The following is a 27,882-nucleotide window of genomic DNA, read 5'->3' on the forward strand; positions in this document are numbered from 1 at the left end:
CTTCGTATCGGTGGTATGAATAAACCTACGAGGAGAGATTTTATCGAGCAGCACTATATAGTGTCAAACATTTTTTCGTGTTTGGCACGTAATTGTCATTTGGATCTATTTTCGTGCTAATTTTGTTTTGTTATTTATGCTATGCGGTTTAACACATTTATACTGAAAACTGTCTATATCTAACTGATAGGATTTCTGTGTAAAGACTGAATGTATTTTACCTAACGTTTAGAACACATAGCACGAATTAGCACCTTATTTAATTTATTAAATCATCCGATTTGTTTTCTTTAGATTAAAGGTACTGATTAGTTCAAATGTGACTCCTCTACATCTTCGAAGTCGAAGTCCGTCGTTTCTTCAACTAAAATATATTCAAATATATTACTGTGGGTATAGGATGTATTTTGTTGATGGACAATATATAGAGTAGGGTGGGGGAAGATAGGACACCTTTGGCGCATAATATCCGAATATCCTGATCGTGTTTTAAGCAGTTAACAACGGCCTATGGAAGTCTAGAGCATATAGTTTTATAATTATTTAAAAGTTCCTTGTTTACTGGCACATGGAACGAGAAAATAGCGTAAAGGTGTCCCAACTTCCCCCATCCTACTATATGTTTGGGGAGTACAGAAACAAAAATTCTCATGGTTTAAAAGTTAAAAAATGACCTTATACATCGTAAATTAGGATCAGTATAGCGTTGTGACAAAGCCAGTTTAACAACAGAGCAGTAGCTCGTTGTAAAATTCAATTTATACTCCTATTCTAACTCTACTTGCCTTGTTTCTGTTGGTTCCCTATTCTTAGACGACGACAAAGGAACGAACGAGGATGACGGTACCACCCCCATGTTCGACGACACATACAATATACATAACGCATACGGCGACGACGACACCTCGCATAAAAAGCGTAGTTGGTATTGGTGATAATGAGAAGTCCGAGGAGAAGTAAAACAAGAAGCGCTGACTTGTTCATCTGCAAAAAAGCGTTAAGTAAAGAAAAAACATCTATACACGACTACTTACTTTGGTACTGGAGAAAAGAGATTATTTCTGTTCAAAATCCACGCCTTATATGAGAAAATTACTGTTGCTTCCTCGTTAATAACTTCTGGAGTATTCTGTTTAAAGGAAGAGCCAGTTCCTCTGGCATCCTGTTTTTCCCAACGCTGTTTTGGGAAGGGGAACTTATCTGCCTCCGCTTGATGCATCGTGATCGAAAATCGTTTTGGCAACTTCCCATACAATGTCATCATCCCCTCAAGGAATTTCTTGCTTCTCGTAACGTCCGTGGGTTTCTTAATGTAGTGGTGGAAGGTAAGAGCTTAGCTTTTTTAACTCTACTCTGACATCCTGTTTATCTGCAGTCAACGTTGGTTAAGAAGAGAAATTGTCTGCTTCATCTTTATGCAAGTTCGCGTGCTGTGGCAACGATCGATAGTCGTTATAACCATAGATACCTAAACATGGGTGTCTTATTTCATGCACTTTGTAACCGTTTGAGAGTTACACGTATGGAACTTTACGAGTAATTTACTTTTGTTTTTTTCACTTATGTATAATAATTTATGACTGATAATTTGACAATTCATTAGTGACCACTTGGTTTCACCAACCAAATTTAAGTGTCGTTCCTAAAGACAGACACAACATTAAATGTAGCAGCCACGAGCGTCGAACACGGATCCTTAGGTAACTGATCAAACGCCAACTTGTTAACCAAATCTTCGAACAGAGATAATATAAAAATAGCTTTGGTTTTTTTGAGTGTTAGTTCTTTGTGCCAATAACACCTATCGTAACTGCCAGCAACTGCAACAACACTTTCTTCATGCTTTATGAACAAGCTTTCAAAAGAAACCATTTTAATTGCTTCCTGTTCCTGTGAAAGCTAAGAGTTTCTTCACTTCCAAGATAAACGATAAGGGCTTTTGTAATACGAGTAAAAATGTTCACTCTTTCTTTAAATAATGATAACCTTTGCTATTGTTTTGGAAGAGAATCATGTGGGACCTATTTACATGATTTTGACAGCCATATATGGGCTATAGCTGACAAAATTGTGTAATTTATATACGGCAGATGCTTGTGACAGCCGAATGGCTTGGAGCAATCGACGTTACATCCCATGGCTATGGACGCATACGCCCAATCTAGTAGTATACAGCGTCGAGCTTCGAACCTGTATCCCCTAGAGCCTATATAGCTAGACCATATAGGCAGGTCTTGCGATTTATCGAAATAATCCATACGACAAGATATTTTTGGCTAAACACTGTACACTGTTTCTATCTGTGTACAAAAGGAACAAAATAATAAGAGTAAGACATTTGCATTTGAATTGGCTTACGTATGTATATTGTACATTTTGCTGTAAGGTGTAAACAACACGAGAAATTTTCTCTTCACCCGAACATTTCCAATCGTTTATTTCTTTAACTTTCCCAAGCCAGTGGTTTTGATACTGAAGTATCTAGAATAAAGAACAACTGTGTTTCTTTCTTTAATTGTGACATAACAATGAAGCGATATCATGTGACCAGGTGTTTTTAGTCATTGGATGCCACTAGCATTGTGACGTAACAGTGTGTGGCGAAATTTGGCGCAATTGAAGCATTTTAAAGTGTAGCTTAAGCTAGCAAGACGTTAAAAGCCATTTAAATCAGTTTTATATACGTTTAGATATTACCGGTAACCTACAACTGGTAAAATGGGGGATTATAATTACAGTGGAACACCGCATCGTTCAGCTCTCTTGTTCTTTAGCCTTCTTATATGTGTAAGTATGTTGGTAGTACTAATTTATATATTTTGTACAGTACTGTGGGGAAAGATGGGGGGGGAAAGATGGGACAATTTTAGCACCTAATATTCAAATATTCTGATCAGGTTTTAAACAATAAACAACGGTTTATGCTGGAAGTCGTGAGGACACGGTTTCATAATTCTTCGAATGTTCTTTGCTTACTACCAAATGAGACGGGAAATTAGAATGAAAAGGTGTCCCATCTCCCCCCACCCTACTGTTTTTTCTGTTTTCTGTTTCCTAAAACAAATTAAAGGTGTTTCATGATCGTATATACACTTATATAGCCCTGATTTGCTGAACATTATACTGCAGAAACATATTCTTTAAAATTACATTTCAATACCATATACTAACTAAATAGAATTTTAAGCACTTTATCTTGACTGTTTACCGTTTCAAAAATACTCCAACTTTATGAGTACCAAATCGGTGTTAGTTGCACAGATTTTAAAAAAAATATTATTTTTTTCGTTTTTAGCTTAGCGGCGGTGCTATCTTGGGCGCTGCAGTTTGGGCCGCTGTAACAATCGCAGCTTTTCCAAATATCCTTGGTACTTCTGCTGGGATATTCGCTTCTGTGTACATCATGATCGCAGTCGGTTCAATTTTGTTTCTTGGATCAATGTTTGGATGTTTGAGTATTGTAGTCGAGAAAAAGAACATGGTACTTGGGGTAAGTGTTACTTTTCTAGTTCGAATTATGTTTTTTTCTCTTTTTAGTGAAATATGTGTTGTGACTTTTTTTCGTCATTTTATTTTACCATAGTCGTCGTACCACAGTCGTGTGAGTTCAAAGCTCGCCTCCGCTGCCTTTGTGATCGTATATGTTTTTGTGGTAACTCGCTGGCACGAGGTGTATGAAACAGAAAACCCGTGTTATAACGACCTAGCTTAGTTTTCTGGCTTCTCGAGGATAAAGCAAGTTACATTCATTCGCCCATACATTTTTTTGATTATCCTTTTTCTGCAGTATGCGGCTATTCTCGCTCTTGTCTTTCTGCTACAACTCGTGGGATCAGTTTTGGCTTTCGTGTACTATCCTATAGCACGTGACGCTGCCCATTCAAGCATCGAATTCTACAATACGGATCTGCAAGTGGAAAGGGGCTGGGATAGTATTCAAGGAGTGGTTAGTACAGGATTAAATGAATAACTTATTTAACCTCGCGAGGTGGAAAAACGACGCAGTCATTATAACGGGTGTTCATACACCTCGTGCCAGCTTACGAGTTCCCAAGTATTTACTTTGTGGGTCCCATTTAGAAACCATTTTTTTATTTATATTTTTGTATAACTGACGATTTACTCATTAGTCTTTAGTGATCACTGGGTTGGAGCAATTGTCGTTGTGCCTTGGCCAAGAAAATATATACACCCATAAGCGAGGAGCTTTAAAACCAAAACTTCCAGTTTACCCGCTATGTCATAAATACAAATGTCACTATTTGTCATACCTACAATCACAACATATTCTCCTTTAGCTTGAATGCTGTGGCATGAACTATTACACGGACTGGAAACAGCGTGTTGGGACCACCGCTCAACCGAATGAAGTTTTCCCGAAACTGCCAAATTCTTGTTGCTCCGATAAAGTGCAGACGTGCAGCGAGAACTCTGCAACTAACTTTAGAATTGGTTGCAACCCGAAACTGCAGTCTTTCTTCGTTATAATAGGCGGCATTGGATTCGGCGTGCTGGTTATCGAAGTAAGGAATTTGCATTTAGTTCTAGCTTTTAATAAAAGACGTGGCGCAACAGTGCACATTGTCAAAGCCATGGACCAAAAAAATAGCCACTCGCAAAGTTACATACGTGTACCAGGTGTATGAAACAGAACACCCATTTTATTGGAAACACCTATTGTCTTGTATTTTTAAATACCTACAATGTAGTGTTTTGTAAAAGCATTGGGTGCCAGTTAGGAATCTCCGCCTACGTTACTGACCGCTATAAACGTAACTAATAGTAGGGTGGGAGAAGATGGGACACCTTTTCATTTCATTTTCCCGTCTCGTTTGATAGTAATCATAGAACATCCAGAGAATTATAAAACCGTATCCTTAAAACTCCCATAGACCGTTGTTAATTGTTTAAAACATCAGGATATTTGGATATTATGTGTTAAAGGTCTCCCATCTTACCCCACCTTCCTATATATCTATTTACCCCTATACCCTCGCACTTACTATTAACCCCTAACTACCAACCTCTAACACTTTCCATCGGCTTAATTTTAACGTACCAAAGAATTCTTCACTCTAGTGATGATTATTGTTTTGTAAAATTTTTAATATACTTTATAGTTTCTAACACTGGCTGTGCTTGCATCTGCATTACGAGGAATGTGATGCAAGATATTTGCAATCAAGAAATGACGTACAATTAAAGAAACGGGGCTTTATGAAAAAATACGAAGTTTTTTTATAGCACACTTGCCGTCTTTAAAATGTAAATAATTAAAGCAGTAGTCCGCGCCAACAGAGTTGTACAGTTTTAAAATTTTAATATAATTTTCACTTTTGTTTATAAGAAAACTGATTACGTAAAATAAATAGGATTTCAAGCTTTTCTGCCGATGGTAAAAGTTACCGTCTTCCAGTCTCAACCAGCAAATTATATATATAGTAGAGTAGGAGAAGACGGGACGCCTTATTTAGGGCATAATATCCAAATATCCTGATCGTGTTTTAATCAATTAACAACGGTCTATGGGAGGTATGAGAATATGGTTTTATAATTTCTTGAATGTTATTTATATTTACTACCAAATGGGACAAAAATAAAACGATGTCTCATCTTCTCCCACCCTACTATATGTCTATCCCTGTGTCTTAGTTGTTTCTTCTCTCATGTTTCCCTATTATGTCATATTCCGTGTCCTTGTCTTGTCCATTGACGATAGAATTAAATAGTCCTCGAGTTCGCAGCAAAAAATTAAACCATGTTTGTCCTTTACGAACAGTTTTTTCCTATGGAATGTACGTCAGCAGAAACAAAATATGTTGGGGAGGATGGGACACCTTTTCGTTCGATTTTCTCGTCTTATTTTGTAGTAAAAAAAGAACATTTTAAGAATTATAAAGCCGTAACCTCACGACTCCCACAGACAGTTGTTATTGTTAAAAACACGATCAGGATATTTTTAGATACTATGTGTTAAAGGTGTCTCATCCTTTCCCACCCTATACTATACAGATATTGTTAAGCTATTAACTTGATTATGAATGTATTTTACCAACAATTTCAAGTGAAATAGAACCAGCTGTTTAGATTCGTCAAAAAAATACAGCCTACAAGCAAAAAATAACAGCCTCAAAAAAGTCTGTATAACAGCCTTAAAAAAATAACAGCCTCAAAAAAAACTTTCAGCTTCAGCTCTAAAATAACATAGAACGCAAATGTACGATGAGCAGTAGTAGTTTTAAGGCCAACCATGTATGGAGAGAGCAATACAGGACGCAGAAAGCAGTGCAAGAGATCACAGAAAACAAAAATCATCGAGTGCTAAGTATCTCAAGCAGTTCAATGCGATTTATTTCCCCGTTTCCGTCGTTGTCTACGACCCGAATCATTTCTTCAAACTGGAAAAGGAAACAAATCAATTTGGAATGAATGTAACTTATTTATTCTCGCGTTGCGGTGCAACCAAATGCGGCATAACACTGTGTTTCTGTTTCATACGTTGCGTGCCCGCTTACTAGTTACCACGTATGTATGTCGTTGCTCTGCCACGTATAAAGATAAACAATTAAGTGCCGTTCACTCATTTTATTGATGTTTCTCGCACTCACGCACTCACGCACTCACGAACTCACGAACTCACGAACTCACGAACTCACGAACTCACGAACTCACGAACTCACGAACTCACGAACTCACGAACTCACGAACTCACGAACTCACGAACTCACGCATTGATATACCTCGTCAACGGGTGCCATGCCTTGTAGAAAATTGTTCCATATATTTCGTAGTTCTTCTACGTCAATACACCCCCTTTCATGACGGTCAAACACACGGAAGATATTACTCAGGTCTTCGTCTTCGTTGTTCGCCTTGTCAAAGCTAAAAGGTAAACAAAATAAGTTTTTTTTACAAAGAATAAAAAAATCAAATCAAATTACACAAAGTCATACTGAGTGAAGTTATACACAAATTCTATTTATTTTTTCAATACTATATTTTTAATGACATTTTAAATAATTAACGCACAAAAGCAACAACGCGATGGTACCCGACAAACTGCAATAAAGCTACAGTATTATAATTCTGCATATTGCTTTTGTTTCCTACCCCATGGTACTATGTATAGTAGAGTGGGGGGAGATGGGACACCTTTGACACATAATAACTAATTATCCTGATCGTGTTTTAAACAATTAACGACGGTCTATGGGAGCCGTTAGGATAAAGTTTTATAAAAAAATCGTTAAATGTTTGTTTACTACCAAATTGGAGGAGAAAATAGATTGAAAAGGTTTCCCATCTTCCCCCACCCTACTATATGTTGAATTTGGAAAGAAAAAGGCGCCTAGGCTATAACGTGCCCGCAGCTGGCTAAAATGTTTTATAATTACCCTTTCGTGGATAATTGGAGCAAAGGTGTTTTACAATTTGTTAAACAAAAACGTAAACAAGAAAAAACATGCTCATAAAATATGGAAAACGCGCGCCCTCTGGAACACACATATGATTAATTCATGTAACGCCGGGAACAAGTTGACGGCAGTGCGGTGGCCCCCGTTGGGAGTTATACGGTCACCTTTTAGAAAACACTTTGCGGAGGCATAAGAGTCGGCTTGACGGTACAGCAGCAGCGGCTTAAGAAACTCCGTGTTCTTGTTGCATTAAAAATTTATATTGTGTTTGCGGCACGGGAGATATTGCTACGAAGTGGATCGGTTGCTCGATAAATTATTAAAGAACCCCAACGTTCGATTATGTGTGAATAATTGCGGGTGTGGCAGTCCCGACTCACACTTAAACCGAGTGAAAAAGTTTAGTTTTTTTGTGAGGCGGAAAATCGTTTAAATCTAAACCCCAGGCGTGAAAAACTGATCCTGTTTTTTTCATAGCGATGGCGTAGGCTTTAACAGTTTTTAATGCATTATATTAAACTAAACGTAGCCTAGGACTGTTATATATAGAAGGATGGGGAATACGGGACATCTTTCCATTATATTTTCTCATCCCATTTGGTAGTAAACAAAGAGCATTCAAAGAATTATAAAAACGTATCTTTTCCTATAGACCGTTGTTATTTCTTTAAAACACGATTAGAATATTTGAACTTTAGTGCTAAAGGTGTCCCATCTTTCCCCACCCAAAAAAATGTAATTTTTCTTACTATCCGATCATTATTATAAACTCGTTGAAGTCAATTTTTCCGTTTTCGTCCATGTCGACTTGGTTGACCAACTCCCTCAACACAATATCACTCGGGTTATGGCCTAATGTACGCAATAACTGTCGCAGTTGCTTTGAGCTGATTATGCCACTGGAATCCTGCGTAAAAAAAATATTGTTTTTTTCTTTAAAAAAAAAAAATTTTTTGTTTGTTTTTTTTTGTTTCATAAACGTTATCTTGCCTACGGTCTTATTTTAACAGCCCATAACGGTAAAATAGCTACTTGCTTCAAAAAGGTCGAACGCGCTTTCTCCTAAGTTTTTATATTGGAATTAACGCCACCCACATTCGATTAACGGTTGGGGTGCGAGACGCAGATTACATTACATTACAAAAACAGAAATAAATGACACTTTAGCGATCAATAAGCTTATTTTGTCACGGCAAGACAGTCAGTCGTGTTCAGCGAGTGTAAATTGGAAAAAAGGGTGGGGGGAAATGAAAGTGACAACTCGCAGCTTTGCCCCTGGTTTTAAAACCCTCTAAAATATAGTGGGGTGGGATAAGAGGGACATGCTTTCGTTCTACTTTTTCGTCCCATTCGGTATTTTACACAAAACATATTTATAGAAGAATATAACCGTAGCCCTACGCCTCTAAAAGAGCATTGTTAATTGTTTAAAACACGACTAAAAATATTGGATTTAGGTGCTAACATAATCCCATTTTACACCACAGTACTATATGACAGTTAATAAGATAGCATAACGTAGTAGGGTGAACCAATTGGGAGTGTCGATCACGCATATTGAATTTGGATAGCCAAAACGAGCAAAAAGTCAGATCCTTGTAAATGAGAACTGACCTGTAAATCATTCAAAAACCAATAACGCATTTGACGCGTTTGTTATTAGGCGGATTTTAATCGCTTTGAATCGTCAATTATCAGTAACGCGTCTGAGATGGGCGCCGAAATTGCCGCCAAAAATTAATATTTTGGAAATTAGCTTTCGTCAAGCATAACTTGTCATTGTGTGAGCTAGACATATTAAGTATTGGCTAAATATAACTGCTTTCGTGGGGTATTGGATTTGTATAGTTTTCATTAAATACAGTAGTACCGTGGGGTAAGATGGGGGAAGTCGGGACACATTTTAACTCTATTTTCTCGTCCCATGTGGTAGTAAACAAAGAACATTCAAAGAACTGTAAAACTGTATGCTCAATCCTCCCATAGACCGTTGTTAATTGTTTAAAACACCATCAGGATATTCGGATGTCATGTGCCAGAAGTGTCCCATCTTCCCCCATCTTACTATATACAATTAGCAACTGAATCCCATATTTACTGATCGTGTTTTAAACAATTTACAACGCTTTTTAGAGTCGTGGGCTACGATTGTATAGTTCTGTAAATATTCTTTGTTTACTACCAAATGGGGTAAGAAGAGAATGGAAAATGTCTCATCTTACCCCACCATATACTATATATCGCTACGGAAAGTGACAGTCGGTATAACTCGCGGGTGTTCTGTTTCATACACCTCGTGCCAGCTTATGTGTAACCACGTATGTATAACTTTGTAAGTAATAATTTTTTTGGCAGTTTTTCTACATGGCTGACAATTTAGACAACCCATTAGTGACCACTGGGTTGGACAAACTGCCGTTTAGTGTATTGCCAAAAGACACATACGCCAAGTGGCGCGGCCAGGGGGTTTAGGGGGTCGCGACCCCCCCCTTATAAACCAAAAAAAAAATTTTGTTTGATTAAAACCCCCCCTTTATTTTTTTCTGGCTGCGCCAGTGCATACGCCAACAATGGTAGCAGTGACGTTACCGAAGCTACAGCCGCAAATTGAAAATAGCTTAGCGGTGGTATTACACGGGCCGTTTGCGGCTAATGTGGCGAAATTACAAGCAACTGAATGATTCATTTCTCGCGCTTACGTAGGAAAACCCTGGCTGGTATTTTAATCACCGTTAATTCGATTAAGTCAAGCGCAACAAAGGTAATTGGCGGTGAAATTACGAACCACAAATAGACCAAAGCACAATTTCACACACCGAATTGAATAACACATGTGTCTAAATCGAATTGTGATTTTGTGCTGTGGCTACATAATAACCAATAACGACTAAAATGCGGTTTGATAGAAATTTATTCACATAGAGCATAGAGCATATATATGGTATAGCCACAAAATATGTTTGCCACTTCTTAATTTCTTATGGAATGTTAATTGGTATACAAATAAACTCATTCATACAGTCTGCATACATCATTAAATTAAATGTCTTTATTTTATATTTTGTACCTTTTGATAATATACGGTTAGCACATAATATACTTTTTTTTCTAATCGTGTTTAACTATATTAACCCATTTTAAATTGTAAGAATACGGATGTAATCATATTTTTAGATGTGCTTTTTTTACAACCAAATGGGACGATAAAAATGAAAACATCGCATGTTTCTTCAACTCTAGTATAAATAAAATGCAACATTGTTATCGCAGGACATACGTAGTTTATCTTCAGGTATATATTTTAAAATCGAATTTACTCGGTTACCACCAGCATTTGCGTTACAGTAAATCGCAGTCTAAGTTCAATGAAGCGTGCATTTGTGTTCATGCGTTTAAGTTTATATGCCTTTTTGAAACAATCAGCGTCGCCCGCATCACTCGGGTTTGGTTAATTCCTTGCTTTCCTACGTCCTTGTAGTTACAGTTGCTTAAATTTTAAATGTAGTACATACGTTTAGTCCTGCAGTCAGTCTTGTGTATTCGCTCTAAGTTTATCGTTTTTACCAAATATTCTTATTTCAGATGTATAAGTTAGTAAAATTCCATTGATGGTGTCACTTTAATCGGCGCAAACAGTTTGTAAGTACTTTGTTGTTCTTTTACATTGCGTTGTTTTTTCGTTCTTACTTTCATTGTACAGAAAACCATCCGTTAATAAACAAACCAATTTGATGCGTTGACTAATACGGCAATAATAAAATCCGAATAATTGGAATAAAAGCTTGGCGGTTACAGGTAACATGGTTCATTTTAACAAGTTCAAGAGAATGAATAAATGAATGTAACTAATTAATATCCTCGCGTAGAGGGCAAGGATAGCCGTTATAACACGGTTGTTATGTTTCATATACACCTTGAGTCCGCTCACGAGTTACCACGTATGTAACTTTATTTTTCTATTATTTTTGAGCGATATTTTTGCTGTTATGTATAACTGACAATTTGGACAACCCATTAATGACCACTGGTTTGGAGCAATTGCTATTAAGTTTTTTCCCAAGAATATGCACATACGACCACAATGATGGCAGCAACGAGCCTTAAACCCACAAGCCCACAAATACATACCTTGTCAAACTTAGCGAAAGCGTTCTTGTATTGAACAATTCGTTCCTCTCCCATCTCGCATAGTATATCTTCTACAATGCCCTGTAGAAATAACAAATTAGGCCAAATTCAATACCACATGAAGTTATAAACAACCTAAGAGAAAAAAACAAACAATTCTAGCTGGACAGCGAACCTATAACCGTTTGGTTATCATTGTTTTTTTAGTGGCGTTGCAACCGCATTACACGCGAGTTCTTATATAGGGTACCCCTATTATAACGATTAATTGTTATTGCCCGGCCACGCAAGGATAACATAACATTTATTTGTATATATTTTTGAAAACGATATCGAATTTATCATATGTTTAAAGAACGAAGAGAAGGGAGTCACAAGGAATAAATAGGTGTCATTCATTGATTTTCATTCATTCATTTAATTATTCGTTATTTAGTCATTCTTTTATTTAACTTATAAATGCACATATATAAGCTTCCTCACCTTTAGGTTCAACATTGCTTTCAAATAAATACAAGCTATCGTATCTCGAATATAAAGGTCTAACTAACCTACTATTAACTATAATACTGTGGGGTAAAATGGGATACTCCAAGGACCTTAACACACACATGATATCCCACATTTTTAGCGTTTAAAAAACTCGCTTTTTTAGCGTTATGAGTATACGGTTATAGAATTTTGTAAATACTTCTTGTTTGCTACCAAATGGGACGAGAAAATAAGAGTAAAAACTGTACTATCTCACCCTAACCTATACTTAACATCTGCCTAAATGAACTAAACATAATACCATACACGCTTAAACCTATAACATAACCTTTTAACGTGCAAAAAATCTAGCCTGAACTTTCACTGCCCTTTCCAAGCGTAATCGCCCACTTTAGTTACTGCTTGTTGAAGCGCCTTGGAAAACTACGGCGTCATTTCGAGCTGCTAATAATGAACACTCAACGGCTTTCGTGCTTTAGAAATTAGGATCGCGGTTTCGGAATGTGACAGTGGGATCGAACTGCCAAACCGATAGAGCCTTTGCCGAAGTCGTCAGTCTGCGCATTAAAATTTAATCGTCGACTAACAATCCAAAAATGTACATGGGTGACGGTAAAATCGTAAACGGAACTTAATTGACTATTAGTTGTAAATGGTAAGATGGGGTAAGACGGGACACCTTGAGCACATAATATCCGAATATCCTGACCGTGTTTTAAACAAACAACGGTCTATGGGAGTCGTGAGGATACGGTTTTATATTTGTTTAGATATTCTTTGTTAACCACCAAATGTGACAGGGAAATATAATGAAAACGCGTCCCATCTTCCCCACCGTACCATATAACACTAATATATGAAACTATGTTTAGATTTGCGCCTATAAAATGACGGTAGAAACGAAAGGAAAAACTCGGAGAAAAAATTACACTTAAATGTTAGAATATTGCAAAACCGCCAAAGTGGATATATAACAGGGTGGGGTAAGATGGGATGTGTTTTCATTCTCTTTTCTCGTCTCATTTTTTTTAGAAAAAATCAATACAAATTGTATAACCGTATAGTTCTGCAATTAAAACGTTGATAACTGTGGAAAACACGATTAGGAAACAAGGGATTTTTGGGTGCTAACAGTACCCCTCTTACCCCAAATGTAATATCATACCCATAAACGCAACAAAACAAAATTTTTACCCAGTTTTTACCTGAACTCTTCGTTGATCGCATGGCCCAACTGTCATGAGACGCTCTGTTAAACTTTTTTGTTTTTCCTTTGCAGTAAGACTGCTCTCTGGTATAACGCTGCCTGTAGCTGTAGCCACTACTGTAGTCGAAAGCGCTGTGAAAAAAATAGTCAAAAACAAACACTGATCGGTTAAGGGTTGCTAAATTGTCAGCCATGCAAAAAAAAAACATTCAAAAAATTACATACGTCATACCTCGTTAGCTGGTACGAGGTGTATAAAACAGAACACCTGTGTTATATAGTCGTTATTTTTCCGGCCACGCGAGAATAAACTTTAAGTTACAGTTTTTACTGCCCTTGCCTCTAACCTTAGAGGTTACACGAGTTCAAGGCCGCTGTTACCATTGTAGACGTATGTGTGTTCTTGGGCAAGACACTTAACGGCATTGTTTTCAATCTAGTAATCCAAATGGTTTGTTTAAAAGCCTTAGATTCCTTAGCCTTAGCCTTAGCCTTAGCCTTAGCCTTAGCCTTAGATTAACAAAATGAAAAAGTATAAAAAAAAACACAAAGTTGTTTGACTCACACATGTATTAACTCTTACGCTCAATTGTGAGGTGTATGATACAAGACACCATGTTGTAACGCCCGCCACGCTTATAAAACGGTCGTATAATATTTGTTGTTGTGTAGTTCTATTTATTAATTATGTATAGCGTAAAATTTTATTGAGCAGTGTTAATTAATGTTGTAGTCAAACCTCTGATACATTTTTTATTTCGTATTTTATCATATACACAACGTAAAGTTAGTTTTTAATTGCTATAGGTATAGAAAAAATATACTCGTTTTCGAATTAAAATCTACATGTTAATTTTAAACAAAAAAAAACAGTAAATCTGTTTTTATACACTTCTAGAAAATGTCAATACCTCGTTGTTAGTTTAAAAGATTCCTTAAATGTAAAACTGCATTATACCGGCTTCTAAATGTTTACAGTTCCGCTCATCTAAAATAAATCAATACAAGATTACATATACCAACCGTCAGCAATGGCAGATTTTGTTGATCCAGTTCGGGAAGGGGTGTTCAAAGAATTTGTGGTGACGTCCTTTTCACTCCATGCGGTCGGTGATTGTGTATCAACCATTTCGTCCAGTGGTTTCCCATTTACGGGGCTGTTTTCGCCGTTTTTCGGGTTGTCGTTTTTGTCCTTTTCACCGTAGGAGGAAGGGGTATTATTTTCGTTTCTATGCGCCTGGATCTGGTGCTGCTGATCGCACTGATTGTTATCAAAGCTTTTCTGCTGACTTATTGCCCGGGTAATTTTCTCTGGACCGCTTCTGCCACTTTCTGATGCCTCTCTACTTTCCATTAGCGGGGAGAGTGTTATCTCTTCTGGTGTAGGTTCGTTTTCACAGTAACAGGGACTTGTATCTTGGCTTTGAATTTGCAAGCTGTTTACATTCGGCGGGGGCAAGTGATGCCAAACGTTTTCCGATGATCCGTTTAATAACAGTCTAGACGATTCTGTGTTCCGGCGAATCAACTGTTTAGAGTAACACATAGAATTACATGGAACGAAACCGATATAATATTTGAATACAGTAGGCTGGGAAAAGACGGGACACCTTTAGCACATAATATCCAAATATATACTGATCGTGTTTTAAACAATTTACAACGGTCAATAAGAATCTTGAGGACACGGTCTTATAATTCTTTGAATGTTCTTTGATTGCTACCAAATGGGGCGAGAAAATAAAATGAAAATTACTCTCATTTTCCCCACTCTTACTGTATAAAAACGGTATATAGGCAAATTTGGTACGGCTTAAAAAACAACCGTTTCAAAAGCCAGTACTTTATACTGTATTTTGCATAAAACTGGAGAAATATATTATAGAAATACTTTACACACGATAAAATACTTAAACATAAAACGGTAAACGTCTATATATACACACACATAATAAAAAGCTATCAAAAAAGATCAAAAAATCGTTAAAAACGCCACGACAGTTCTGTCTGTTTTCCATCGTACCAAAAAAAAATAACCTCTGTTAAACTGTTTAAATGTTATATATCAAATATCATTTTAAACATTTCCAAATACTTATAACATCTCAGTCGTAGCGTTATTTTTAAATAAAACCGCTAATATAGTTTATCTGATATAGCGCCCATAAGGTTTCAGTACTAAACTAAATCCCCGCATTCGGTCGCATTTATCATAGTTACGTATCACGGCTTAGTGCTAATCAATAGGGCTTAAACGGCTCTCAAAGCCGTATCTAGTATACTACTCCGTGTAATATTTTGCCTGTAGACATATTATACTAGTCTTGGCTTATGGAAAATTACAACGATTAAATACATTTGTTTTGTTTCCACTTAATGTTGTTTTACATGTATTGGAGAAAAATATAGGTTTTACCAAAAAGTTTCCAAATTTAAGTTGTGTGGGTATACACTATTGGTAGTATTAGGACAACTACGACCCAGTCCTAAATGCAATGCACCCGTGCGTGTATCGTAGTATTAAAAGGAACCCATCTTTTTTAATAGCATATGTTGTAGTATAGGGCGGGGGAAGATGGGGCCCCTTTTCATTCATTTTTCTACCAATTTGGTAGTAAACAAAACAAACTCAAAGAAGTATAAAACCGTATGTTCACGACTTCCATAGACCGCTGTTTATTGTTTAAAACACGTATAAAGGTGTCCCGTCTTCCCCCACCCTACTGTATATAACCTATAGCGACTTACGGGCTTTTGCCTTCTTTGAATATGTCTGTTGCTGTCTGGTCTGCTGTAGCATTGCATGGTCTGAGTATCGTCACTCATACTGGGACCGTTTCTATAATATTTATACCGTCTCCATGTGGCTGTTTGTGCTGGCCCGTAGGTATTCTAGACGAAAAAGCCAAATTGTTATTGCAAATCTAGGTATTCTAGTCAATAATAAAACTTATAATTTAGATAGGTATTTTAGTATAAAAAGGGCCAAGTTATAATTTACATAGGTATTTCATAGACGAAAAGGCCAGGTTATAATAGGGTGGGGAAATACGGGGTGCCTTCGCTTATAGCACATACTATATCTAAATGTCCTGAGTTTTAAACAATTAACAACGGTATATGGGGGTCGTGAGGAAACGCTTTTTAATTATTTGAATGTTCTTTGTTTACTACCAAATGGGACGAGAAAATAGAATAAAAAGGTTTCCCATCTCCCCCACCCCACCATATTATTTACACATGTTTTGAAGGGCAGTACGGCAGCTCACCGCATTGTAGTTTATGTGGCGGTAGAGATTTTCGTTGTGCGGATATATTCCGGTGTGGCCACCAGAGTCATAGCTTCTAAGTTGTTCGGTTCTCCCCATGATCATATCATTGCACTCCGCATCGCTGCCAGCCTCAAGTTAATGGAAAGATGAATTTAACAGCTCACTTATGCAGAAAATTAACTTATAAAATATGCATGCTGTTCGTGTGTGGCCTTTAAGGCAAGAGAAGCGCCGCATTAATCAGCACATCTTGTGCCATTAATTTAAGCTGAAGGCGATACAGTGGGTACTGTGGCAGTCGAAAAAAAACTAGGAAAAAAGCTCGACCACTGTAGAAAAGTATCAGTCATAAACCCGCATTGATCGGTCCCTTATTTCCAGACGCGCGGCGCCGCCCGACGAGGTTTTATTTCTTGGAAATGAAAGCTAATCGATGCCGCCCTACTATCGGCAACTACACTCGCTGGGTGCATAAAATGTATCCGCTTGGGACATATCTCATAAACTGTCATCTGAGTACAGAGTTTCGACTCTTTAATGTAAAACAAAGATTGCGATAAATGTGCTTAAACTTAAAGGAATAATAGCGTGTCGCATGCGATTAAACGGAGAATACGCCAGAAAAATGTTAAAAGATCGTGGTATAATTCATTGATCGTATATTGCAGTATGGAAAAATAAATTTCTCAATTCACCTTATGCTGTATTGCTCCTCGGCCCGTACGGTAAGCCAACATGTACTGCGATTCAATTGGTTCTTTGTTGCTAGGATTCTGATACACTTTGCTGCAATTCGGCCGCAAATTTCGTTCCAAAAATCCGTTCTGAGTTACAGCTGGTTGGGGTTCGTCTTGCAGTTGCTGTTCATGGTCGTCAGTTACAATGCCTTCGTCTGTAGACGGCGAAGTCGAGTAGAAAGATTGTCGCCCGCTGTTAGGTGAAGGTACTTTAAGAAAGTTTGAGTTTTCAATATCGAGTGAGCTGGATTTCTGCTCTCTGCTGTTTCTGTTGTAACCCCTGACGCTCGCTCTAGATTCAAATGACGAGCAAAGTGTATCTTCTACACTGCTGTTCGTCAGCAGACTGTCTCTAAGTGACTCCTGTTTAGAAGAAGTATTTTTCCACTGGGTTCGTCTCCGTGTGGCGTTCATGGCGCTGCCAGTAGATACTAACGGTTCGTTCAACTCTTGCCGTTTTTTTGCTGGGCTTCTTGGTTTTGTGCTTGCCGTTCGCCCTTTTATATCCACTGACTTGCAAGTGTTTATCGATTCCATGTTGTCTGTGCAAGTTAGTAACCTTTCATTGAAGAATAACAACTTTAATATCCAATGTACCTTTTTCTTAATCAATCAGCAGTTGGGTTCTCGCCTTTTTAGGACGAGAGACGCGTCGCATCTGCTTTTTGCACAAAGCAATCTAAAGCTCTCAGAAGAACAAGCCAGTATCTTTGCAAAATCTTGTCGTTTTAAAAGCAAATTAATAATACAACATCTGACACAAGCACAAAATCATGTAATAAGAAGATTAAAAACTAGCGTGTACGAAACAGTCCGCGTTCTGTCAAGCGCAGAGAGGCTTTTGCTATTCTGTACAGAATGCGTACAGACACACTTACAGAATGCATGTCATCGCTTCCAAACGTTTTTCCTTTCATAACCACAAGGTTTGCATAGGAAACAGTCATAAATTTTAAATGTTAACATCAATCTTTTACAACCTGGAACAGTTCGTGGCATTTAACGGCACTGCAATAATCTTTATCGTGAACTAATCTTGCTATGGCTTTCAACATAAAGGATAGGGTGCAGATACGTGTGGTATATAGGCCTTACTACTATATGTCATATAATCCTATGCATACTGTACAAATTTGTCACCTGACACTTAGAAATAATCGCGCATTGTTATGCATCAATCACTTTTAAATAGGTTTGTGTTTTTTAAAGAAAACTTGAACCCTTCTTACCTTGATGCGTGGAAACCAATTAGAGCTTCGATTATTTGTGACTACTGCTCCCAAAACGGTTCCTATTAGTAGGTTATTAAACTTTCGTTTTCATACTTAGTGCTACATACACCAATCAATATTCATATTCATTAGTCAAATGTAGCAGAACACGGAGTGCTAAACACTGGTAACGTGTCAAGCTATTTTCGTTAACAAATTGCAATGAACTGTAATTATTCGTTTAAATTTAATGACGTTAATTAATCTAAAGAAATACTGTAATAAAATTACGTTAAGTACTATATATAGTATGGGGTTAGGTAAAATTAGTCATGTTTTTATTCTCCTTTTTTCATCCACTTTATAGTAAACAAAGAATATTGGCAGAATTTTTATAACCGTATCTCTATATGATTCTGAAATAGCGTTTTTAATTGTTAAAAACACGATTAGGAAATATAGGATTTAGGCGCTAACGGTATCCTCACCCTACAGTACTATACGTCATACCAATTTTAGTTATAGCTTAATTATAAACATTCTTTCAAGTATTTTAATAGTCTTAAAATAAACACAAGCAAAGGCCAAAAACCTACAGCACACCATAATGCATACCAATAGGAAATGTAGTAGGGTGATGGGGGAAGATTGGACACCTTTTTTATTTTATTTTTCCGTTCCATTTGGTGGTAAAAAGGACATTCAAAGAATGATTTAAACCGTATCCTCACAACTCGCATAGACCGTAAATTGTTAAAAACGCGATTAGGATATTTGTATATTATGTGCTAAATGTGTCCCATTTAACCCCACCCTACTATTTTACCTTGCCATTTTTACTCATTTTATTATTAATAAACTGTTGTGCCAGTAAAAAATAATAATATCACCCTTTTGCCCACTTTTACTATCATAAAACGATCTAATTTTTAACAAATGGTTTCCGGAAATAACAGTTTTTTTTATCTAATAAAAGCAACATAACTAATTATTTATTCATTGAAATTCATTACCACATGCATAATGCAGATCACTATTTCGGAAACTATATTACGTTAAGTGGATAACTGGACAATTTTAATCCTCACTCCTATTTATTCAAATGCTCTATCTAGCATTGCGTTTCGCCTTAACGCATTTTAAGTGCTATAAGTTACATACCGCTAAAAAACAATAGCATTAAATTGTCATCAGAAGATTTATGAATGAATGTAAATTATTTATCGTCGCGTGGCGGACGACCGCGGGTTTATACATTTGTGGGTAATGTTTTTTCTTACTCATGTTCTATTCGGATGTTTGGTGTCCTCATACAGCTTCTTTTTGCCGTACCGTAAAATGCTTCATATAGTATTAGGATTGGTAAAGTTGGGACACATTTTAACTCTATTTTCTCGTCCAATGTGGTAGTAAACAAGGAACTTTCAAAGAAATATAAAACTATATGCTCAAGGCTCTCATAGACCGTTGTTAATTGTTTAAAACACGATTAGGATATTCGGATATTATGTGCTAAAGGTGTCCCATCTTCCCCCACCCTACTATATATCCTTACGACTCTAAAACTGCTTGTTAATTGTTTAAAATATGATCAGAAAACATAGGATTTAGATGCTAACGGTATTCCATTTTACCCCCAATGACTATACAATTTAAATACTTCGGTTGGGTAATTACAATTGGTGCATATACTCCCCTTTATATAAGGCGTAATTAGAATGCCATTAAAAATCCAGTAAAAATTTCGCGCGGATAAGATGCCTAATTGCTCGTTAATGATTATAGACCAGACATGCAATATTAATTAATTGACAAACCAAATGTGCGCAAACTTTGTGCATGTAAACGATGTAATTAGACTTTAAACTGCCCGAATATAGTTTGTATGCAAGTTACCACCGAATGAAAGTGACTTGTCGGATCCTGGCGTTGGGGGGGAAATGATATTCGTTTTTATAACACGGGTGATCCTGCTTTAGCACCTCGTTCCAGCTTACGAGTTACCACGTATATGTGACTTTGTGGGTAATTGTACAGTAGTAGTGGGATAGATGAGACACCTATATTTCATTCTTTTGTCACATTTGTTAGTAAACAAAGATCATACAAATATTTATAAAACCGTATCCTCACGACCCCTATAGACTGTTGTTAATTGTTTAAAACACGATCAGAATATTGGGATATTACGTGCCAAAGGTGTCCCGTCTTTCCCCACACTACTATATATTGCATGGCTAACAATTTAGGCAACCCATTAAGTGACCACTGATGGGTTAATTGGAGCAATTGCTGTTATAAGTGTCTTATGCCTAAGGAAACCATAATAAGTAAATAATTTAAAACAAAAAAGGGCGGCTACCAGGCTTCTTTCTTCCAATTATATGTAAATGTGTTTTTACCCATAAGCGGGTTTTAACGACTGTCGTTTTGTCGGTAAATATATTGTCTTTTCGTGTTAAATATTTTTCAATCTTCGCTTGCGTAATCAAAGAGACGAATAAAGTTATTACAAAACTTTTAAAATAACAAAGCTGCAGAAAATACGTAAAATTAGTAGTACTATTACTGAAAAACAAAAACTCTTATATTAAAAATAACTTTTTAACGTCTTTATATTAACCATATGACGTGACACGCCCGCCGTTCTCACGAATAAAATTGATAACACAACAGCTAAACACGATGGAGATGAGAAGCAAACCACCGACGACAAGTCCGGACATGCCCACCATGTCACCTCTTGTTGAGAAGGATTGCCACAATGTTTTTGCACACCCGTTGAGGTGAATGTTCTTGATGTTATCCCCGAAAGTAGACAAGCCACAATTAGGCGTTGGGTTCACGCAACAGCTGTCGGGCACCGGATGCGTGTGTCTCTCTATACCACTTCAAAAAAGACACAAAAACAAAGCATTAATGTTAAAACGGTTAAGATGATGTACAGTATAGGGTGAGGGAAGATGGAACGCTATTTAACTCTATTTTCTCGTCCCATTTAGTAGTAAATAAAGAACATTTAAATAATAATAAAACTTTATTCGCGCGACTCCAATAGACCGTTGTTAATTGTTTAAAACACGATCAGGATATTTAGTTATTATGTGCTAAAGGTGTCCCATCTTCCCCCACCGTACTATATGTTACATTCTCTTTTCTCGTCCCATACTTGGTAACTAATATTATTTTAAATATTTAGGAAATTTTATAACTATAACCTAGGGACTCAAAAAATAGCGTTGGTAATTGTAAAAAACACGATCAGAAAAAAATTTAAATGCTGTATTTTTTCAGCAACGCTTACGCGGCATCTGCCCTTTCGTGTGCGGCTTGTGTCCACTGCAAGTTACTCTGCCAGTCCATGTAAGTATCCACGCCACAACATTGTAGTTGTGTCTGCACCAGGTTAAAAACTTTTGAGCTTTTATGGTGGGTATGTAGAAAATCTACAGAGAAAAATTTTGCGTTTGCGTAAAACAAAAACAAATTGGACCAACCCAGTGGTCACTAATGGGTTGCCTAAATTAAACTGTCCGCTACAAAAAAAACAATTATCCACAAAGTTACGCCTACGTAGTAAGCAAAGTACAATAATTCAATTAAGGTGAAGCTTTTGATTAAATAAATACTTAAATGTAACATGTTTATTCTCATGCGGCGAGGCAAGATGGTCGTTATAATACCGTTGTCTAAATTGCACCCCTATGCTCGCTTACGAGTTACCACGTTTATAACTTAGTGGGTTAAATTGTTTTTTCTGCATGGCTGACAATTTGGACGACCCAAATATAGTGACCACTGGGTTGAAGCAATGACCGTAAAGGTCCAAGTGACACATGCTTCAATGGTAACAGTATAGAACGGTTCTGAACCTTTCCCTGGCTTAATGCGCGCGGAACAGCGAACTAATGAGTTGTCAGCAAATATGTCAGCCATTATATTTTTTGTTGATAGTTATCCAAACTTAAAAATAGTGATCTTTTAGTGCTTCAGCGTTTTTCCCAAGGGCATTGGTTATATGCCTTATATTCTTTGTAGCGCTGTACTGTGTCGCGAACTCGCTTTTTTAAATGCAGGTCACTGCACTAGCCATTTAAATACGGCGCTAAGCTTATACTGACATGCTGCCGTTTAGATAGGCATGATCGAGCGATAGCATTTAACTCAACTTACTCAGCATGGCGACATGCAGAGCCATTCGAAGCGATGATTTAAAGCAGAAAGCCAAGACTGCAATTACCACTAACACTAGTAATATGATGACAAGAGACACCTTGTAAACCTGAAAAGATATAAATTTACATTTTATTCATTTTACAGTGACATTTGTATATCAAAACATTTAACAAGATATATATAGTACTGAGGGAAAATATGGGACATTTTAGCACATGATATTCAAATATCCCAATTGTGTTTTAGACAAATAACGAAAGTCTATATTGGAGTCGTGATAATACGGTTGTTTAATTCTTGGAATTTTCTTTGTTTACTACTAAATGGGACGAGAAAGTTAAATAAAATAGTGTCCCATTTCCCCCCACCCTACTATGTTTTAAAAGCAAAAATTTCACACGGCCTAATGCAATAATATTTTCTAACGTTAAGTGATTTTGTTAAAGCACCTTCAAAAGCCAAACTTTTTCAGTATATGCTCCACAACAGCCACAAAGTGAAATTATAAAAATGACAGCACCGAAACCGATAAATATGAGCGGCGCGCTGTTGAGAAAATCCGCAGCGACTTTTATGTTACCTGTAAACAACATGAATATGGACTTATAATTATGTAAGTTATTTACAAAAGCCCAAATTTTCGCAACTAAATGGCACAGAATTTTTTCCGTAACTTATTTTGTCCAAATTTGCTATTATTTATACGTTATTATATTAATTTTAGATACTCGGATATTTAGCTAATGAATGCGAAAACACACTTATAAAAATTAACACTGTACCTATATTTAGAACAAAAATACCGAGTTACCCAATAATTAAAACCGCGTCTGCTTGCTTAGCAAATGACGTCACCACTTAATTTTCCCTCCCCGAGGCCATAAATAGGATTTTCAATTCGACAAAAAGTTTCCTTATAACTTAGATAGATTCAGTATAGTTTCTGGCGCTGTATTTAAATTTGTCGTAAACACAGTCTTATATTAAAATTTTTGTTTCGTATTTATGTGTCCTGAAAACTGGTAATTTGAATTTTACTGAAATACCTGCAAAATTTGGTTATTATACTAGCTTGTTTATTCATACAAGCAGACTCGTTTAAATACTGCCATAGAATAGTGCGGAAATACGTGTAAAATATATGCTAAATATTAATTCTACTCTACGAGTCTGTATTTAATATGCTACAATATGCTACATTGAGTTTGTGTACGTTTTACTTTACTAACATACCATTTAAAACACTACCAAAATGTACTTTTGTACTATAACTCACCGACAGCTATATATTTTAAATAGCTTCCCAGATTTACGGTGATTACGATTCCACCAGCAATGAAAACCAAACCAGCAAGAAGACACAGGCTGTTTAGAACAATTAAACACCTCTTGGCGGAATTTTCACAACAGCCCATTTCCCTTCCCGTCTTATTGCGCATATTCTAAAGGAATTATATTATATTTGCGTTAATATTGAGCATTTAAGTCTAATCTTTATTATAATCTAAGATCTGCAACTGAAAGTATCTAAATGACATTTGAAATTTGTCCTTATTATATAAAATGAAAAGGTCATAGACTGCATTATTTCTAAATAATGGGTCAAGAAATGTGCAGAAATATCTCAAAATTAAAAAGTGACTGTATTTTTTGAGAAGGGTTCCTAAACGTTTTAACAACATACAATATTTCGGTTTTGCAAGTAACGAAAATGCAGTTATACCGACAAATATTTTTTACTTTATATGTGTTAAAACTTAATAGATTCTCGGTGTCAAAAAGATATAGGTCAAACGATGTCACTCAATTATCGAACTAGTCAAAATAATTACGAAAGTAAACATATAACACTTGTCGCGGACTAGAGACACGCTATATATTTAACTATTTAACGACATTTAATGAAATTGGACGCGACCAACAGGCCATAAAAACTATTTATATACAAAAATCACGGAGCTATGCAGTACTCGTAAATATTAGAAGAAGATTACTTGTATTTATGTTTTGGTATATTTGCTGCTTAATTTATGACACGTCATTTTGAACACACCTACGTCAGTTTATTAGTGCATAAAAAGGCCCAGTTATAAATTGAAATGAATAATGGAAATTTCAGACGCGCAGAAAAGACGAAGAAGCAAAAGTAAAAACATGCTTAACGTCATGAAATTTCCGTTAGCATTTTTTCGCAGAACCAATCTTAAAAAATACATCGATACAGTATAAATAACAGTTCTAGTAGAGCTGTTAACAGTCAATTACAGCTTTTAATCGTGATCTTGTACAAGAAAGAACGTAGTCAGTACGTGGTACGTGAAAGCCAAGTGAAAATTATAGCACAAGTACAATATTATTCCGTTTTAGACAGCGTTTGGGATGACAAGACCGTGCCGCCATGCCGTTCTCGTTATTTATTTTATAGCAGTGGGGTTTCGCTGGACAGTTCGGTCTGCTCCAAATCGTGAAGTTTTACGAAGAAATACAGCTCCAGAGATTGACACTGCCCGGCTGTACTGTCCGAATCAGCAAAATTCGAATACAATGCAGGCTGATGAAACAACAGAAGCGTCCGGAGAACAAGGGACATTTGAAATGAGATACTTACCACAAAATGAACTGCCTATCAGTACAGAGACTGCCTTGAATATGAACGACATTGTGCACCATAGTGCTGAAAATCTGCTTGAAATTTTGCTCAATGTAAGCATGGCCTGTGCTGAAGTCAGCCGCGTTTACAGTATCGGAAATTCGGTAACCGGTACACCGTTGTGGGTGATTGAATTTTCGAATAACCCTGGAGTGCACGAAACAGGAGAGCCAGAGTTCAGATACGTAGCGAATATGCACGGAAACGAGGTAAGAAAGCGTCGAAACAGTAGCTGTAGGATATAATATTTCTATACAAATTACCTAAAGTTACGTGTATGGGTTTACTCATTGTAGCCTATACTGTTTTATAGAGAGTTTGTTTAGTATTTATGTAGGGTAAGATGTGTCTCATATTTCCTAATCGTGCTATTAGAAATTGATAAGCTCCTTTAAAATCGTGTATGAATATGATTATGGATTTTTTTTAAATTAAAAAATGGAACAACAAAATAAAATAAAAACATGAACCATCTTACCCCAGCACCCTACTACATTATAAGTATATATATATATAGTAGCTTCTGCTATAAAAAGCAGTACACATCTATGTAAAGCTTTGATGGCTTTAATATCCGGTAGCCTATATATTTAGATTAGAATATTAATAGCGAATTTCGTTTAGGTCACGGGACGAGCATTGACGCTTCGCTTTGCTAAAGAATTGTGTCACGGATATTTAAACGGAGACGTCCGAATTCAAAATATCATCCGCTCAACACGTATTCACATCATGCCATCAATGAACCCGGATGGGTTCGCTATTTCTAATCAGAATCAAGCCTCTGGAGTAGGGAGGTTTAACCACAATGGTGTAGACTTGAATAGAGATTTCCCGGACCTCAGCGCCACTATACCGCCGTATTCGGCGCATTCGACAGGGATTAAAAAGAATTCTGAAGGCATCGCCCGAGCAACTTTTGAGGAAGATATTTCCACGAATTGGGGTTGGACTGGCAAGTGTAATTTGAGGAAGTCAAGTGAATTAGACAAGCCGATGCAAAGAGAAACTAAGGTGCGCAACATTATAACAAACAGGCTACCCGAAATGTTTTGTAGAATGGGGAAAGATGGGACATTTTATTCTCATTTTCGTCCCATTTGGTAGTATGCAACGAATATTTCCATCACAACATATACGATTTAGGTGCTAACGGTGTATCCATCTTACCCCACAGTATTGTTAAAGTGTGGGGAAAGACGAAACACCGTCGGCACATAATATTTAAATAACCTGATCGTGTTTTAAATAATTGACAACGGTCTATGCTGGGAGTCGAGAGGGTAAGGTTTAATATTTCTTTGGTTGCTCTTTGTTTATTACCAAATAGGACGAGTAAATGGAACGAAAAGGTGTTCCATCTACCCCACCATACTATATGTTGGAATCTTTTAAAATTATTTGTCTCATAGCAAGAAACTGTATACCTACCGTTGACATCATTTAATTGTATTTCCAGGCGGTGTTAGATTGGATGAATGCTATTCCGTTTGTGATGGCTTACGCGTTTCATGATGGAGCAGTCGGTGTGGTTTACCCCTTTGACAAACGGCCTAGGAACATGTGGTATGGGGCTACCCCAGACGACGAATTACTTCGGTATCTGGCGTCAAACTATGCTCAAACTCATCTGCATATGAGCGACCGCAGTGTATTTGGTAGGGACTACAATTGCCGTTTTACGAACGGCGATTTTCACAGACATGGCGGCGTAGTGAACGGCGCTGCTTGGTATTCGATATCTGGGGCGTTTGAAGATTATTCCTACATAGGTACGAACTGCTTTAGCCTGTCGGTTGAAGCCAGTTGCACAAAATGGGTCACACAACGACGCCTGCGTGAAGAATGGTTGAATAACAAAGAAGCTATGCTGTCTGCTGTTGAAAAAGTGCATATGGGCATAAAAGGCGTTGTAACTCACAGAGTAACTGGCTCGCCTTTAAGAAATGCTGTTATACACATAACAGGGCAAAACAAAGATGTAACTACGGCTACGAACGGGGATTACTGGCGACCTTTACTGCGTGGTATATACACAGTGTACGCCAGACACGGTAGATATGTATCCACACCTAAGCACGTATATGTAAGAAACACATCTCCGTTCAGTGCCACAATACTCAACTTTCAGTTGTACTGAATTCTCATTTTTTGCTTCAATATTTTTATATTTATTTTCAAAAGCCTATATTTACATGTGTTTCTGTTTTCTGCTATTTTCATGACGTTTTTCACTCTTGTTTGTGTACCTTGACTATAGTATAGAACCTTGTTTTTTTATGTACTACATAGCTGATACACAAAGTCTTAATCATTTTGTGAACAAATTTCAGTTAAAATACAAGTGTTCTTAAAATAAACAAATGCATTTGCTGTTTATAGAAAAGTAATTTGGGTAAAATATGCTAAAACAATAGTCATACAAAAAAGCAGAAGACTACAGGAAAAGTAAACCAAAACTGTTTTTTCCGACTGTACTACACTTTCGTAAAAAAAATTTTTTAACAAAACTACAAATAAAGTAAGCAAATGAAGTGCAATAGGAGAAAAAAAATCTTTTATTTTTTAAATATGAAATTTTCCAGATACTAGAA

General features: G+C 36.8%; 5 protein-coding genes and 1 long non-coding RNA gene across 7 annotated transcripts in view; 2 read left to right on the forward strand and 4 right to left on the reverse strand.

Moving 5' to 3' along the window:
- Positions 1-27,882, reverse strand: part of LOC149727023 (deoxynucleoside triphosphate triphosphohydrolase SAMHD1-like) — a 51,138-nt gene that overhangs the window by 2,613 nt on the left and 20,643 nt on the right. The window lies entirely within an intron of this gene.
- On the reverse strand, positions 248-1,188 carry LOC149727024 (uncharacterized). Its single transcript, XR_016386203.1, has 3 exons — positions 1,035-1,188; positions 786-984; positions 248-364 (listed from the first exon to the last, which is right to left on the reverse strand). It is a non-coding gene; the product is annotated as an uncharacterized LOC149727024 (long non-coding RNA).
- On the forward strand, positions 2,612-5,385 carry LOC149727025 (tetraspanin-9-like). Its single transcript, XM_089889986.1, has 5 exons — positions 2,612-2,787; positions 3,296-3,490; positions 3,788-3,946; positions 4,299-4,523; positions 5,121-5,385. Exons 1-5 carry the CDS (start codon positions 2,719-2,721, stop codon positions 5,163-5,165), a joined length of 693 nt encoding a protein of 230 aa, XP_089746112.1. The 5' UTR covers positions 2,612-2,718; the 3' UTR covers positions 5,166-5,385.
- Positions 6,027-18,012, reverse strand: LOC149727026 (uncharacterized). 2 transcript variants are annotated; one of them, XM_089889966.1, is made up of 9 exons: positions 17,210-17,803; positions 16,512-16,643; positions 15,991-16,134; positions 14,266-14,770; positions 13,241-13,374; positions 11,544-11,624; positions 8,165-8,322; positions 6,741-6,882; positions 6,027-6,398 (listed from the first exon to the last, which is right to left on the reverse strand). In XM_089889966.1, the coding sequence occupies exons 1-9, from the start codon at positions 17,786-17,788 to the stop codon at positions 6,312-6,314; spliced, it is 1,962 nt and encodes a 653-aa protein (XP_089746092.1). In that variant the 5' UTR covers positions 17,789-17,803; the 3' UTR covers positions 6,027-6,311. The 2 variants fall into 2 exon arrangements, with proteins under 2 accessions (XP_089746092.1, XP_089746093.1); XM_089889967.1 differs by lacking the exons at positions 6,027-6,398; positions 8,165-8,322 and having other exon boundaries at positions 6,747-6,882; positions 17,210-18,012.
- LOC149727027 (CD63 antigen-like) lies at positions 20,844-24,137 on the reverse strand. The gene is made up of 5 exons (XM_089889985.1): positions 23,915-24,137; positions 23,088-23,218; positions 22,636-22,744; positions 21,767-21,908; positions 20,844-21,351 (listed from the first exon to the last, which is right to left on the reverse strand). The coding sequence occupies exons 1-5, from the start codon at positions 24,075-24,077 to the stop codon at positions 21,081-21,083; spliced, it is 816 nt and encodes a 271-aa protein (XP_089746111.1). The 5' UTR covers positions 24,078-24,137; the 3' UTR covers positions 20,844-21,080.
- LOC149727028 (carboxypeptidase D-like) lies at positions 24,694-27,830 on the forward strand. The gene is made up of 4 exons (XM_089889973.1): positions 24,694-24,950; positions 25,006-25,497; positions 25,913-26,302; positions 26,748-27,830. The coding sequence occupies exons 2-4, from the start codon at positions 25,018-25,020 to the stop codon at positions 27,426-27,428; spliced, it is 1,551 nt and encodes a 516-aa protein (XP_089746099.1). The 5' UTR covers positions 24,694-24,950; positions 25,006-25,017; the 3' UTR covers positions 27,429-27,830.

The sequence above is a fragment of the Ciona robusta genome, chromosome 12 (genome assembly GCF_009617815.1).
Source record: "Ciona robusta chromosome 12, ASM961781v2".
NCBI classification, from domain to species: domain Eukaryota; kingdom Metazoa; phylum Chordata; class Ascidiacea; order Phlebobranchia; family Cionidae; genus Ciona; species Ciona robusta.